Source organism: Cherax quadricarinatus, chromosome 8, assembly GCF_038502225.1.
Source record: "Cherax quadricarinatus isolate ZL_2023a chromosome 8, ASM3850222v1, whole genome shotgun sequence".
In the NCBI taxonomy this organism is placed as follows: Eukaryota; Metazoa; Arthropoda; class Malacostraca; order Decapoda; family Parastacidae; genus Cherax; species Cherax quadricarinatus.
The window spans coordinates 2,647,421-2,660,907 of record NC_091299.1 but is presented as its reverse complement, the minus strand read 5'-3'; the positions used below and the strand labels follow the sequence as shown (position 1 = coordinate 2,660,907).

Here is a 13,487-nt window from a genome sequence, read left to right as displayed (position 1 = left end):
CTTAATGGTGAAGGGAGGATGTACAGACCCTTAATGGTGAAGGGAGGATGTACAGACCCTTAATGGTGAAGGGAGGATGTACAGACCCTTAATGGTGAAGGGAGGATGTACAGACCCTTAAGAGCTATGACAAAGTCTGGGTCATGTAAATAGTAGAGAAGTCATGGAACCGAAGGTATGGTCATCTTAGGGCTAAGAGAAGGTCGAGAAAGGTCATGAAAGACAAACAATTTACACGACACTATTGTATTAAACAAGAAATAATTTGCACACAGTATAACCAATATATTGCATGTACAATTGCCCTAATACACATTTATTCTAGCCAGACGACTAGCACTAGCAAGCCGTGGAACTAGGCAAAAAACTAGTCCATAGGCTGGCTAGTATCGAAGACACATTTTGTATGAAATAACAAGAAGCTCTTTATTTTTTGTCGTATGTCTAATATTTTTTAGAGTTTTGTTTTATATATAAAAATCTTTATTTTATCAGTCCAGCTGGCAGCCCGGATCACAAATATAAAAAGTCCTTGCATACAACTTATAAAATACTATATGAAAAACTTATAAAAGCCATTATAATATACTTCATTTTCACAATCTTAAAAAAAAAGCCTGAGCCGTTTTAACATTGGGGGAAATTTTGTAAATTTAAGTCAACGTACATTACACAAAATAAACATTAACTGCTATACCCTTGTAATCATCCATAATATGCAAGCTAAATCTATTTGTGATCTTAGGTCCAGGTGAAAAAGTAGGCTACAAAATTTGATTGGATCAAATTGATTTTTTTTTTGCAGTCAGTGGAAGCAAGCAGCATTATTTAATCCTGTCTGTTATTTTCTCAGTACGTTTTACATACCTTTCATAAGATTACTTCAGTCATAAGCATTAACAGGGGGCATGCTTAAAGTGTTTATCCTGCAGATTATATGCTACTCATGGCAAACGCAGCGTGGAAACATCTCAGTACGATGGCTGACACCTCATACCTTGCTGAGGCAACACTTACCCACAAGCAGGGTAGAAAAACACTAAGTGGAGAAGAAATCTTCATTTATTCACTACGTTTCACTATAAAGAAGCGTAGTGCATAAAGATTGTATCTCCATATATTGTTTTTCTATCAACGTTCACACACTGTGTGATAAGCCACCAATTTTTAGGACTTCCTAAAAAGAGACAGAAACTGAATTCATATAGAGAGATAACGAAAGTTGTGTTATGATAAAGGCAGGCCTGCAAGGCTCATACATTTTTCTTGTGTGTCGACTTGTTATAAGAAAATCTTTGATTACATGAAAAGTTCTGCTGTTAAGTGCACACTGGAGCACTTTTCCACCAAACAAACTCAAACATCAAGACTGAGTTTCAGTTATACTGGAAGATTTTAAGATGGTCACCCAGAAATCACTCCCTATGAAAGTAAAAGACTTGGCAGGCGGTGCAAAATACCCCCAATGAAAAGTAGGGGCGCCATTGGTACACTAAGAGAAAACACCATGGGTGTCCGGGGCCCAAGACTATTCAACAGCCTCTCACCAGGCATAAAGGGAATTACCAACAGGCTATGTGTTCAACAAGCTCCCACCGGGAATAAGGGGAATTACCAACTGGCCCGTAGCTGCCTTCAAGAGGGAGCTGGACAGATACACGTAATTAAAGTCGGTGCCCGATCAGCCGGGCTGTGGTTCGTATATTGGACTACGTGCGGCCAGCAGTAACAACCTGGTTGATCAGGGTCGGATTCACCAGGAGGCCTGGTCATGGACCGGGCCGCGGGGGCGTTGATCCCCGGAATACCCTCCAGGTAGACTCCAGGCAGTTAGACCCATCCAAGTGGAATACCTTGATACTGGTAAAGAGCTCTTGATCCAAGGAAATGCAGCTACTCTCTCCTTCCTTGGAACAAATCTGATTAATTCCCAGTAGCGCTGTATGACTCAGTATGGCGCTTACCCATCAATATAATATTTTAGGTATAAACAACATACTAGGGTTCACTCAGTTGTCAGATAAACACACATATGGTGTATCGTTTTCTGATAATATTTCGTTTATTGGCTCCATTTTGAGCTTAGTGACAACTTGTACAAATTCTCCATTATTCAGTGAGCTGTGCAAGGAAGACAATTATATTCTGTGCCTAAGAGGAAAACCAGTTTTTTTTGGGTGATTTAACCTAACGAAATGCAGCCTAATATAGGAGTAAAATTCTAAGTTTTCTGGTGCCCTCCCCCCCCAAAAAAAAATTAAAAACTTTCCGATAGGCCCAAAATTTAACCTCATCCATTGCACAACTCAATATTGTACAATTTAAATAATAATTATATGGAGCCTTTAAGCTCAATATTCAGTCATTTTTAAGTCCCAGTGTCTCAGGGAAGAGCACCAACAGCCTGACTTACCAGAAAAGGACGGAGGATTGAACCTCCACCACGCATTACGCTAGGTGACCCACATGGGTTTAGCGCGTCACAAATTACAGTTTACTAAGTCTCCATCTCGTCTCTCACACGCCTGTTTGTGGAAAATACAAGTCTTTGAGAGTAATTTCTTGTGTCTACAGGAGAAACACCTTCACTATACGTGGAGACACGACACAGTTCAGTGGGTAGAGAGAGGCACCTGGTGATGGGTATTACTGACTTGATATAATTAAGTAATGAGCTATCATTTTAATCTTGTCATTTCCTCGTTACATTTTCTGTAGCAGTTCTTACATCATTATGCAACTGTTTTGTTTATTAGCCAACTAACAGACAAAGGTCATTCAGCCTGCATGTCACCTGCAGGTCCTCAGTCAACGATACTTGAATCCTTAGAACAGATGTTAAAGTACTCTCAGTGTATATATACACTAAGAGATACACATTTCTCAGTGTATATATGCGCTAAAAGATGCACATTCCTCGGTGTATATATATACACTAAGAAATACACACTTCTCGGAGTATATATACACTAAGAAATACACACTTCTCGGTGTATATATACAATGAGATACACTTCGGTGTATATACCCTCTGTTAAACTACATACGTTTGCTCAGATATTCCTTTCATTGCACACATCAGTTAAAAACTGAGAAAAAAAAATTTATTTGACATTAATAAAGCTTATAAATCCTAGCTATGGATTAAAAATATGCCTTCTTAAAGAAATATAAATACACTAGGTACTGTTATTACTTTTGCTAGCTGACCACCTCTCATAAGTAATCCATAATTCCTAAAAAATATGCTTTAGAAAACAATTCGAGTCGCCTATAATACCATAATACAATATAGTATTTACAAGGATGTTGCAATTATATATATATATATATATATATATATATATATATATATATATATATATATATATATATATATATATATATATATATATATATATATATATATATATATATATATATTCTAGAGGCTTTAGCTATGTATCACCACTGTGGCATGAACATACTCAGTGTTCCTTCATTACCACTATAACAACTCTGTCCATAACACTTAATTCCTTATGATTTATCGCTGTATTAAACTACTGTACACTGCATTGCTCGGAAATGAAAAGGTCACATTTGTGTGCACAAAATTTTTTTGCATGTCACTAGATCAACAGGTTCAATCAGCTGCAATACATAAAATACTCTAACACGGACTTTAACAACAAAGTCAATAGGGTGAAAAAAATTTACAGAATCAGGCTCAGAAAGCTGTAGTTTCCTTCATTAAGGTTTCTGTACATATTTAACAGGTTCCACTTATTACTTGCAGGAAAGTAATTCTTAATTTTGTGCAGTGGATAGTAACTAGTGGAGACTTTAAAGATCTACTAGTCTAGTATCGTTATATTATCACTCTAGTTCCTCTTGCAATATAAAAAACGCCTATTAGATTCATATGTTGCACCTATTTACAAGAAAGCAACACCAGTCATCCTACTGTTGACATTAAAGTCATGTATGCGTACTAGGAAGGCAACATTTCTGGCTGTACAAACCAGCTTAATTAAAAAAAACAGCAGTTTTACAATTGAATACAGTACAGGAATTTGCCTAAAATATTGAAACTTCTCTTGTGTTATTTTGGGAAAGACAGATGCTATTAATAAATATAACTGACATAAATTCTAAGAACTATCAATTAAAATAATTTTAGAAAACATAATTACCGCTATTCTTATCAATTATACATAAAATTAATTTTTAAGCCGACATGGTCTCCATATACAGTATAATTTTATCGCGAATTCGTTTGCTTTAGGTCAATTAAAGTTTGTAGATTACAATAAAGAATAATAAATGTACAATACGAATAAACAAGGGCAGTGAACGTTACAAGACCTGAGGAAAGGTTCTTCACACTTGTTATTGTCTTACACCGAACATGTAAGACATTGTATAACCAGGAAGGTACGAAGTATTCATGTTGGCTAGGCTTTACTGTGTGAATATATATATATATATATATATATATATATATATATATATATATATATATATATATATATATATATATATATATATATATATATATATATATAACAAACACTAATCTTAGGTCGAAGGAGACTCGAACCTACGAACCCTGGAACAAGGTACGCAGTAGAGCACTGCGTACCTTGTTCCAAGGTTCGTAGGTACGAGTGTCCTTCGACCTAAGATTAGTGTTTGTGTATATTTAGCCTGTTCTGCGTCTTCTAAACAAGTAATTGTGTGTGTCGTGGTCTTGTGGCATTAGCTGGCCAGCCCCTGTGGTCTATAAGACCTGGGCTGGGCTATATCTTAGATACAATGTCTGTCCACCTCTCCTTGGTGTCTTGATGGCTGGGGGAGCGCGGGGGTGGGGCGCGGAGGGGCGCGGGGGGGCGCTGGGGGGAGCGCGGGGGGCCTAAAACATAATCTTTGAGGAAATAAAACAAATGCAAAAAAAAAAAAAAAAAAAAATCGGTCAAGTTCATGTTAGCCGACTGTGGCAACTATCAAGTGTTGGTGGCAACTACAGTACTGTATACCGACTTATAACATCTATAAAGTGTAGGCTTAGAGAGTGGCAACTAGTGTATCCCGACTGTAACATCTCAGTAAGAAAATATAGTTCGGTGGCACACTCAAGGCTATGTACACACACTGGTGGAGCATATCACTCACTCATACAACTTACTTTGTCACACTTACTCTGACAGCTGATCACTTTTAATGTTGCCCAAATGGATGGAAGATAAAGATGGGATGAGTAGAAAATGATGAGATAATAATACACAGAGTAGTGCGGTATGAGAAAATGCAATCCAGGAAGGATAGGCTTCGGTCCCATGTATGCAGGGGCGATAAAATCAAGAAAGGCATGAGACAGAGAGGAAAGGTTTTCTGCATCAACTGCCAAGCCAGGCAACTCATTTATACACACACTGAACCAGTACACATTAATATATAACATTAATGATACTATGAAAATTACAGTCATGTATCTTAGCCTATATAATTCTTTATCTCAGTGATATACTTTCCTCTGGAATTTATTGTATACTTTCTCGTATCAATGTATATCGAGGGTACAAAAAAAAAGTTCATTTGAATTGGCGATGATTTCATGTCTGAAGAACATCATAAACACCAGCTGAAGTCTTCAGGTTGAGGAGGTAAGGCAAGGGACACAGCTACGTATTTTCTTTATAAAAAAAACTTATTTCAATAATCTTGTGAAACATTGTGATATTTTTTTTTTTCAACAATAGATACTTTGGCACGTCCAAGATGGGGAATTGTCATAGAAAGTGATTCTTTTAATATCTATATATATACGAATATGTATTTACAAATACCCATAATTTTACATAGCTCCTTAGGTAATATTCAACTGCAAATCATCCTTGCAGGATGTCATGCAAAATCTGGTAACCCCTGACAGTGTATCAGTTGCTCGGTGTTGTCTAATGTGTCTAAGATAACAATACTCTTCATATTTCATAGATTTCTGCTGAATAACCTAATGAATTTTGATGGGGAGTTCAGTGTGGACGTGTATGTAGCAGAAAAAGACAAAGAGCAACGAGAGGGGCCAAAGCTTGAGAGGTCTTGGAAGCATTGTCATAGGCTCGAGACTCCTGCACAGGTGCAGGGGGCTGAGCCTCGGCTATGGGACTTCCTGCTTCTGAATTCATTATTTCCTCGACGGGGGCCATGTCATTCTGGGCCTTATTTTTTGGGTTGGCCCGTTTTCGTCCGTTGGTACGACCTCGACCACCACGTCTTCTGTCGTTCTTGTCATCTTCGGTGTTACCATCTTGGCTCGTCCCATCCTCCTTCGTGTTCCCCTCTTCCTCCTCACAGTCAGGGTCGGCAGTTTGCATCCAGCGCATCATGGGGTCGGGAAGTTCAGATTCACGCAGTGACATCAGCCTCATCATGGGACCTAGAATTATAATAATGATTATTGTATACATACCCTACTAGCATGCATAAGACATATATATATATATATATATATATATATATATATATATATATATATATATATATATATATATATATATATATATATATATATATATATATATATATATATATATATATATATATGCAATAAGATCACAGTAAACAGGTGATTTCAAAATATGCAAAACAACCACTCTGAAAGAATAGAGAAATTCCAAGCGCTTTCGTGACTACTCACATTATCAAGGAACTATGAAAGTGAAGCATCCAAGGAAGCTATATAAGGGGTCCGGCAGCACCTCACTATCAGATCCCACAACGGTTAAACACGTGACACGCGGCGAGCCAACTTGGATAGGTCCCTTGCACAACTCACCCCCAAGCTATTCTACCCAAGAAAATTTTAAAATTATTTGTCCAGTGTATTATTAAATTCTTCCCAAATTCTATTAATTATAAATGGATCTAATTTATATAAACCAAAGGAAATATTCATATTATTGTCAAAACTGCTTTTTATGAAACAAGATTCAATTATATTCCTGTCGACCATGGACTTGCTTGATACTACTTTCTCAACTTTTTGAAAATCAATTGGATGGTTAAAATCTCTTACATGAATAAATAGAGCATTGGAATCTTGTCCAGTTCTAATGCTATATTTATGTTGTTTTAATCTTAGTTCGAAATTTTTACCAGTTTGACCGTAATAAACTTTATCGCAAATTTTACAAGGAATCTTATAGACACATCCATCAGCATTTTGGGGGGAATTCTTTATCAAAAGTTTTTTTACTGTATCAAGATTTTTGAATACAACTTTAATATTAAAAGTCTTAAGAAGAGAAGGCATATCAACCAAGTTTTCATGGTAAGGGAGAACCAACATATTTTTAGTTGAATAAGGCTGGTTGCTCCTTTTTGGATTATAAAAAGTGTTTCTAGCAACTTTAAAAGATTTATCAATTACATTTCTTGGGTATTTTAGATCATTACCTATTTCATAAATTTTGGATATTTCCTCATCTATGAACTCAGGACTACAAATTCGTAAAGCTCTCAAAAACATTGATGAGAAAACAGACAGTTTGACTCTATCTTGATGCGAGGAATAATAGTGGACATAGGAACAGTTATTTGTAGGTTTTCTGTAAATTTTAAATTTGAATTCATTATTACCCTTAATAATTAAAACATCTAGAAAAGGCAATGAGTTATTTTCTTCAAACTCAACAGTAAAGTTTATAGAATGGGCTAAGCTATTTAATTTTCCAAGAAAATGGTGTATATCTACATTTTTGGGCATAAGACACAAAATATCATCAACATATCTGAACCATTTAGCTCTATTAGGGAGGATTGTGTTAAGCAACCTTGTTTCAAAAAATTCCATGTATAGGTTACTAAGAACAGGTGAAAGAGGATTTCCCATTGCCATACCAAACTTCTGAGTGTAAAACTTATCATTGAATACAAATTTTGCATCAACAATGCAAAGTTTAATAAGTTTAATGATAGTAGGAACTGGCAATGGTAAATCATAGTTAACGAGTTCTTCAGATAAGAAACTTAATAAATCATCAACAGGAACTTTCGTAAACAAGGAAGTAACATCAAAACTAACCATGTTAAAATCATTTAAGTCAGTCAAGGAGCTTAATTTATCAACCAAGTCTATGTTGTTTTTAACATTAAAGTTAGAAATTTTGCCAACAATAGGGCTCAAAATATCAACAAGCCATTTGGATAATTTATATGAAACTGACACTATGGAGCTAATAATTGGTCTGACTGGATTCCCTGGTTTGTGTGTTTTTATTAGTCCATACATGTAAGGTAAAGATGGATTAGTGGAAGTAAATTGTTTGACTAATTCATCTTTGCCTTTCAGTAGAAGTTTTATTGTTTTATTGAAATTGCTGTTAACGGTTTCTAGGGGATTTTTCCTAAGTTTAGAATAGGAAAAATCCCCTAGAAACCGTTAACAGCAATTTCAATAAAACAATAAAACTTCTACTGAAAGGCAAAGATGAATTAGTCAAACAATTTACTTCCACTAATCCATCTTTACCTTACATGTATGGACTAATAAAAACACACAAACCAGGGAATCCAGTCAGACCAATTATTAGCTCCATAGGGTCAGTTTCATATAAATTATCCAAATGGCTTGTTGATATTTTGAGCCCTATTGTTGGCAAAATTTCTAACTTTAATGTTAAAAACAACATAGACTTGGTTGATAAATTAAGCTCCTTGACTGACTTAAATGATTTTAACATGGTTAGTTTTGATGTTACTTCTTTGTTTACGAAAGTTCCTGTTGATGATTTATTAAGTTTCTTATCTGAAGAACTCGTTAACTATGATTTACCATTGCCAGTTCCTACTATCATTAAACTTATTAAACTTTGCATTGTTGATGCAAAATTTGTATTCAATGATAAGTTTTACACTCAGAAGTTTGGTATGGCAATGGGAAATCCTCTTTCACCTGTTCTTAGTAACCTATACATGGAATTTTTTGAAACAAGGTTGCTTAACACAATCCTCCCTAATAGAGCTAAATGGTTCAGATATGTTGATGATATTTTGTGTCTTATGCCCAAAAATGTAGATATACACCATTTTCTTGGAAAATTAAATAGCTTAGCCCATTCTATAAACTTTACTGTTGAGTTTGAAGAAAATAACTCATTGCCTTTTCTAGATGTTTTAATTATTAAGGGTAATAATGAATTCAAATTTAAAATTTACAGAAAACCTACAAATAACTGTTCCTATGTCCACTATTATTCCTCGCATCAAGATAGAGTCAAACTGTCTGTTTTCTCATCAATGTTTTTGAGAGCTTTACGAATTTGTAGTCCTGAGTTCATAGATGAGGAAATATCCAAAATTTATGAAATAGGTAATGATCTAAAATACCCAAGAAATGTAATTGATAAATCTTTTAAAGTTGCTAGAAACACTTTTTATAATCCAAAAAGGGGCAACCAGCCTTATTAAACTAAAAATATGTTGGTTCTCCCTTACCATGAAAACTTGGTTGATATGCCTTCTCTTCTTAAGACTTTTAATATTAAAGTTGTATTCAAAAATCTTGATACAGTAAAAAAACTTTTGATAAAGAATTCCCCCCAAAATGCTGATGGATGTGTCTATAAGATTCCTTGTAAAATTTGCGATAAAGTTTATTACGGTCAAACTGGTAAAAATTTCGAACTAAGATTAAAACAACATAAATATAGCATTAGAACTGGACAAGATTCCAATGCTCTATTTATTCATGTAAGAGATTTTAACCATCCAATTGATTTTCAAAAAGTTGAGAAAGTAGTATCAAGCAAGTCCATGGTCGACAGGAATATAATTGAATCTTGTTTCATAAAAAGCAGTTTTGACAATAATATGAATATTTCCTTTGGTTTATATAAATTAGATCCATTTATAATTAATAGAATTTGGGAAGAATTTAATAATACACTGGACAAATAATTTTAAAATTTTCTTGGGTAGAATAGCTTGGGGGTGAGTTGTGCAAGGGACCTATCCAAGTTGGCTCGCCGCGTGTCACGTGTTTAACCGTTGTGGGATCTGATAGTGAGGTGCTGCCGGACCCCTTATATAGCTTCCTTGGATGCTTCACTTTCATAGTTCCTTGATAATGTGAGTAGTCACGAAAGCGCTTGGAATTTCTCTATTCTTTCAGAGTGGTTGTTTTGCATATATATATATATATATATATATATATATATATATAATATATATATATATATATATATATATATATATATATATATATATATATATATATATATATATATATATTATATATATGTCGTGCCGAATAGGTAAAAATGGTTCAATTAGCAAGAACTCATTTAAAATTAAGTCCTTTCTAAAATTTTCTTGTATACATTTAAAGATATAATTTTTTTTTCATTTATGTTTACGTGAAAAATAATAATTTTGTACCAAAAGAACCTTAGAAAACTTACCTAGCCTTATTATAACAAGCGCAATTTAATTTAGCCTAGTCTAGCTAAATATATTTTAGATAAGTTTACAGTAATTTAATAATAAACACAATGAAATACGTTTTTTTTCGTTAGGTTCACAATGATTTTTGCGAAGTTACTACATACACAAATTTTTGCTTGTCTTATTCGGCAAGAAGAGCGTTGCTATTTTAACCAAAATCGCGTTTTAACTATTCGGTACCACATGTATATACGTATTATGTTTATTGCAAGTAAGACAATGTGAACAATATAAATTATGCAAGCCCGTGTGTATGAATACACGTCAAGTGTACAGTGACTCCCCGTGTCTTCCTTTGTGGATGACACCCTGATCACCATGGCAGTGACCTCCATCGAAGACACTGCGAGACTCCAAGCTGATATCAACCAAATCTTCGAATGGGTCACTCAAAACAATATGAAGTTCAACGAGGAGAAATTTCAACTACTCAGATATGGAAAACTTTAAGAAATTAAAAATGTGTCAGGGTATACCACAAATTCTAAACGTACAATAGAGCGGAAAAGTAATGTGAAGGACCTGGGAGTAATAATGTCAGAGGATCTCGCCTTCAAAGACCACAACAATGTATCTACCTCATCCACTAGGAAAATGATAGGATGGATAATGAGAACCTTCAAAACTAGGGACGCCAAGCCCATGATGATTCTCTTCAAATCGCTTGTGCTCTCTAGGCTGGAATACTGCTGTACATTAACGGCCCCCTTCAGGGCTGGCGACATTGCAGACCTGGAGAGTGCACAAAGAACTTTCAAGGCACACATAAGTGCGATAAGGCACCTAAACTACTGGGAACGGTTGAAGGTACTTGATCTGTATTTCCTCGAACGCAGGCGAGAGAGATACATGATAATATACACTTGGAAGGCCATGGAGGGATTGGTACCAAACTTGCACACGGAAATCACTCCATATAAAAGCAAAATACTCGGCAGGAGATGCAACATTCCCCCGATGAAAAGCAGGGGCGCCACGAGTAGACTGAGAGACAACACAATAAGTGTCAGGGGCCCAAGACTGTTCAATTGCCTCCCAGCATACATAAGGGGGATTACCAATATACCCCTGGCTGTCTTCATGAAGGCGCTGGACAGGCACCTAAAGTCAGTACCTGACCAACCTGACTGTGGTTCGTACGTCAGCTTAAGTGCGGCCAGCAGTAACAGCCTGGTTGATCAGACCCTGATCCACCATGAGGCCTGGTCTCAGACCGGGCCTCGGGGGCGTTGACCCCCCGAAACCCTTTCCAGGTAAACTCCAGGTACCTCTCCCACCCAACTCCTCGTGACACCCTTACTGCAGAGGGCAGTTTTTCCCTCCCAGCTCCTCAAGCCCCACCAAGCCACCACGTTCTATTCCACGCACCATACCCCTTCCACATCCTTATTCCACCCTTTCCTCCACTCCCCGGATGCCAATTAGGAGGAAGCTAGCAGCCATGGAAATGGAACAGCTGGCAATGCTAGAAGAAAGTGTCGATTGTGTCTACAGGTTCGTGGCCTCAACACTAATGGTTTCCTCCGCAAACACGATAGCTGCCCTGGTTCAGGATGTCCTCCTATGGAAAGTACATGAACCACAACCACTTGAAGCACCTGAACACACTCCAACAGACCTCATCTCCTCAAATAATGTCTTAGAGGCAATTAAAGCAACAGGTACCAGGAAACATATATTCCCAATGCAGCCCATCCACACGCAGCTGGGAAACTCTAAGACCTGAAAAAAAAAACAGCGGTGGTTCAACTATTCCAAATGCTCCACCAACCATCAAGACATGGCACAACTTGCTACTTTTTGGCAGTGTCTGTTTAGCTGTGCTGGAAAGATGGGGCAACAGACTAGCTTCAATAATCATTAAATCCTTAAGAGACTCCCAGAGCTGATAACCTCATTCGCCTTCCTCATCAATACAAAAATGGGAGAGGCAGACCCCATACTCATTCCACTGACAGTGAAAAAATCAAGAGTCCAGGTGAGCAAGAAAACTGAAGAGGGCAACACAGGATAATCAGCAGCAAAGATACAGTTGCTCCCAGGGATGCTGACACTGCTGAAACACTTTTAGGAAAGCACCCTGCCAGGGAAACCAGGAAAACCCCTGTCCCAACTGTGGAACCACTGTTTGTGTTCGGTTTAGCGCTGTCTTTAATTATAATAACCACTGTTTGTGCAAGATTCAGATGTTTACACCCCTAAAGGAAGATTCCTTGATTCTGGTGAGGGGCTCTTGATCTAGGGAATTGGATCTGTGCTCCAGTTCCCTGAATTAAACCTGAATACCTTCCACATCCCCCCACAGGCTTTAGCGCTTCCCCTTGATTATAATAATAATCAGATGCTTACAAAATAATTATGTCGTTCCCATCTGGCTTCGCTACACTGGAATAAGACCACAACATTTAAAAGAAATGGTCAGTCCAGGTCTCGGGGAGATCGCGGACACACTACTTTCAGGAACCACAAAGTTTGTTAACAACTCCTTGGCTGGTCTGATTTATCTCGCTATGGTTACACGCATGACTCTTGCTATGGTTACACGCATGACTCTTGCTATGGTTACACGCATGACTCTTGCTATGGTTACACGCATGACTCTTGCTATGGACTCTACACGCATGACTCTTGCTATGGTTACACGCATGACTCTTGCTATGGTTACACGCATGACTCTTGCTATGGTTACACGCATGACTCTTGCTATGGTTACACGCATGACTCTTGCTATGGTTACACGCATGACTCTTGCTATGGTTACACGCATGACTCTTGCTATGGTTACACGCATGACTCTTGCTATGGTTACACGCATGACTCTTGCTATGGTTACACGCATGACTCTTGCTATGGTTACACGCATGACTCTTGCTATGGTTACACGCATGACTCTTGCTATGGTTACACGCATGACTCTTGCTATGGTTACACGCATGACTCTTGCTATGGTTACACGCATGACTCTTGCTATGGTTACACGCATGACTCTTGCTATGGTTACA

At 37.0% G+C, this 13,487-nt stretch overlaps 1 protein-coding gene across 2 annotated transcripts in view; it reads right to left on the bottom strand.

Annotated features, from left to right (window-relative positions):
- Window positions 1–230: 230 nt before the first annotated feature.
- Window positions 231–13,487, bottom strand: part of LOC128685340 (connectin) — a 457,747-nt gene continuing 444,490 nt past the window's right edge. For both annotated transcript variants that reach the window (XM_070082748.1, XM_070082749.1), the window contains exon 6: window positions 231–6,418. In XM_070082748.1, coding sequence (XP_069938849.1) covers window positions 6,015–6,418 — 404 coding nt within the window. In that variant the 3' untranslated portion in view covers window positions 231–6,014. The remainder of the gene's footprint in view (window positions 6,419–13,487) is intronic.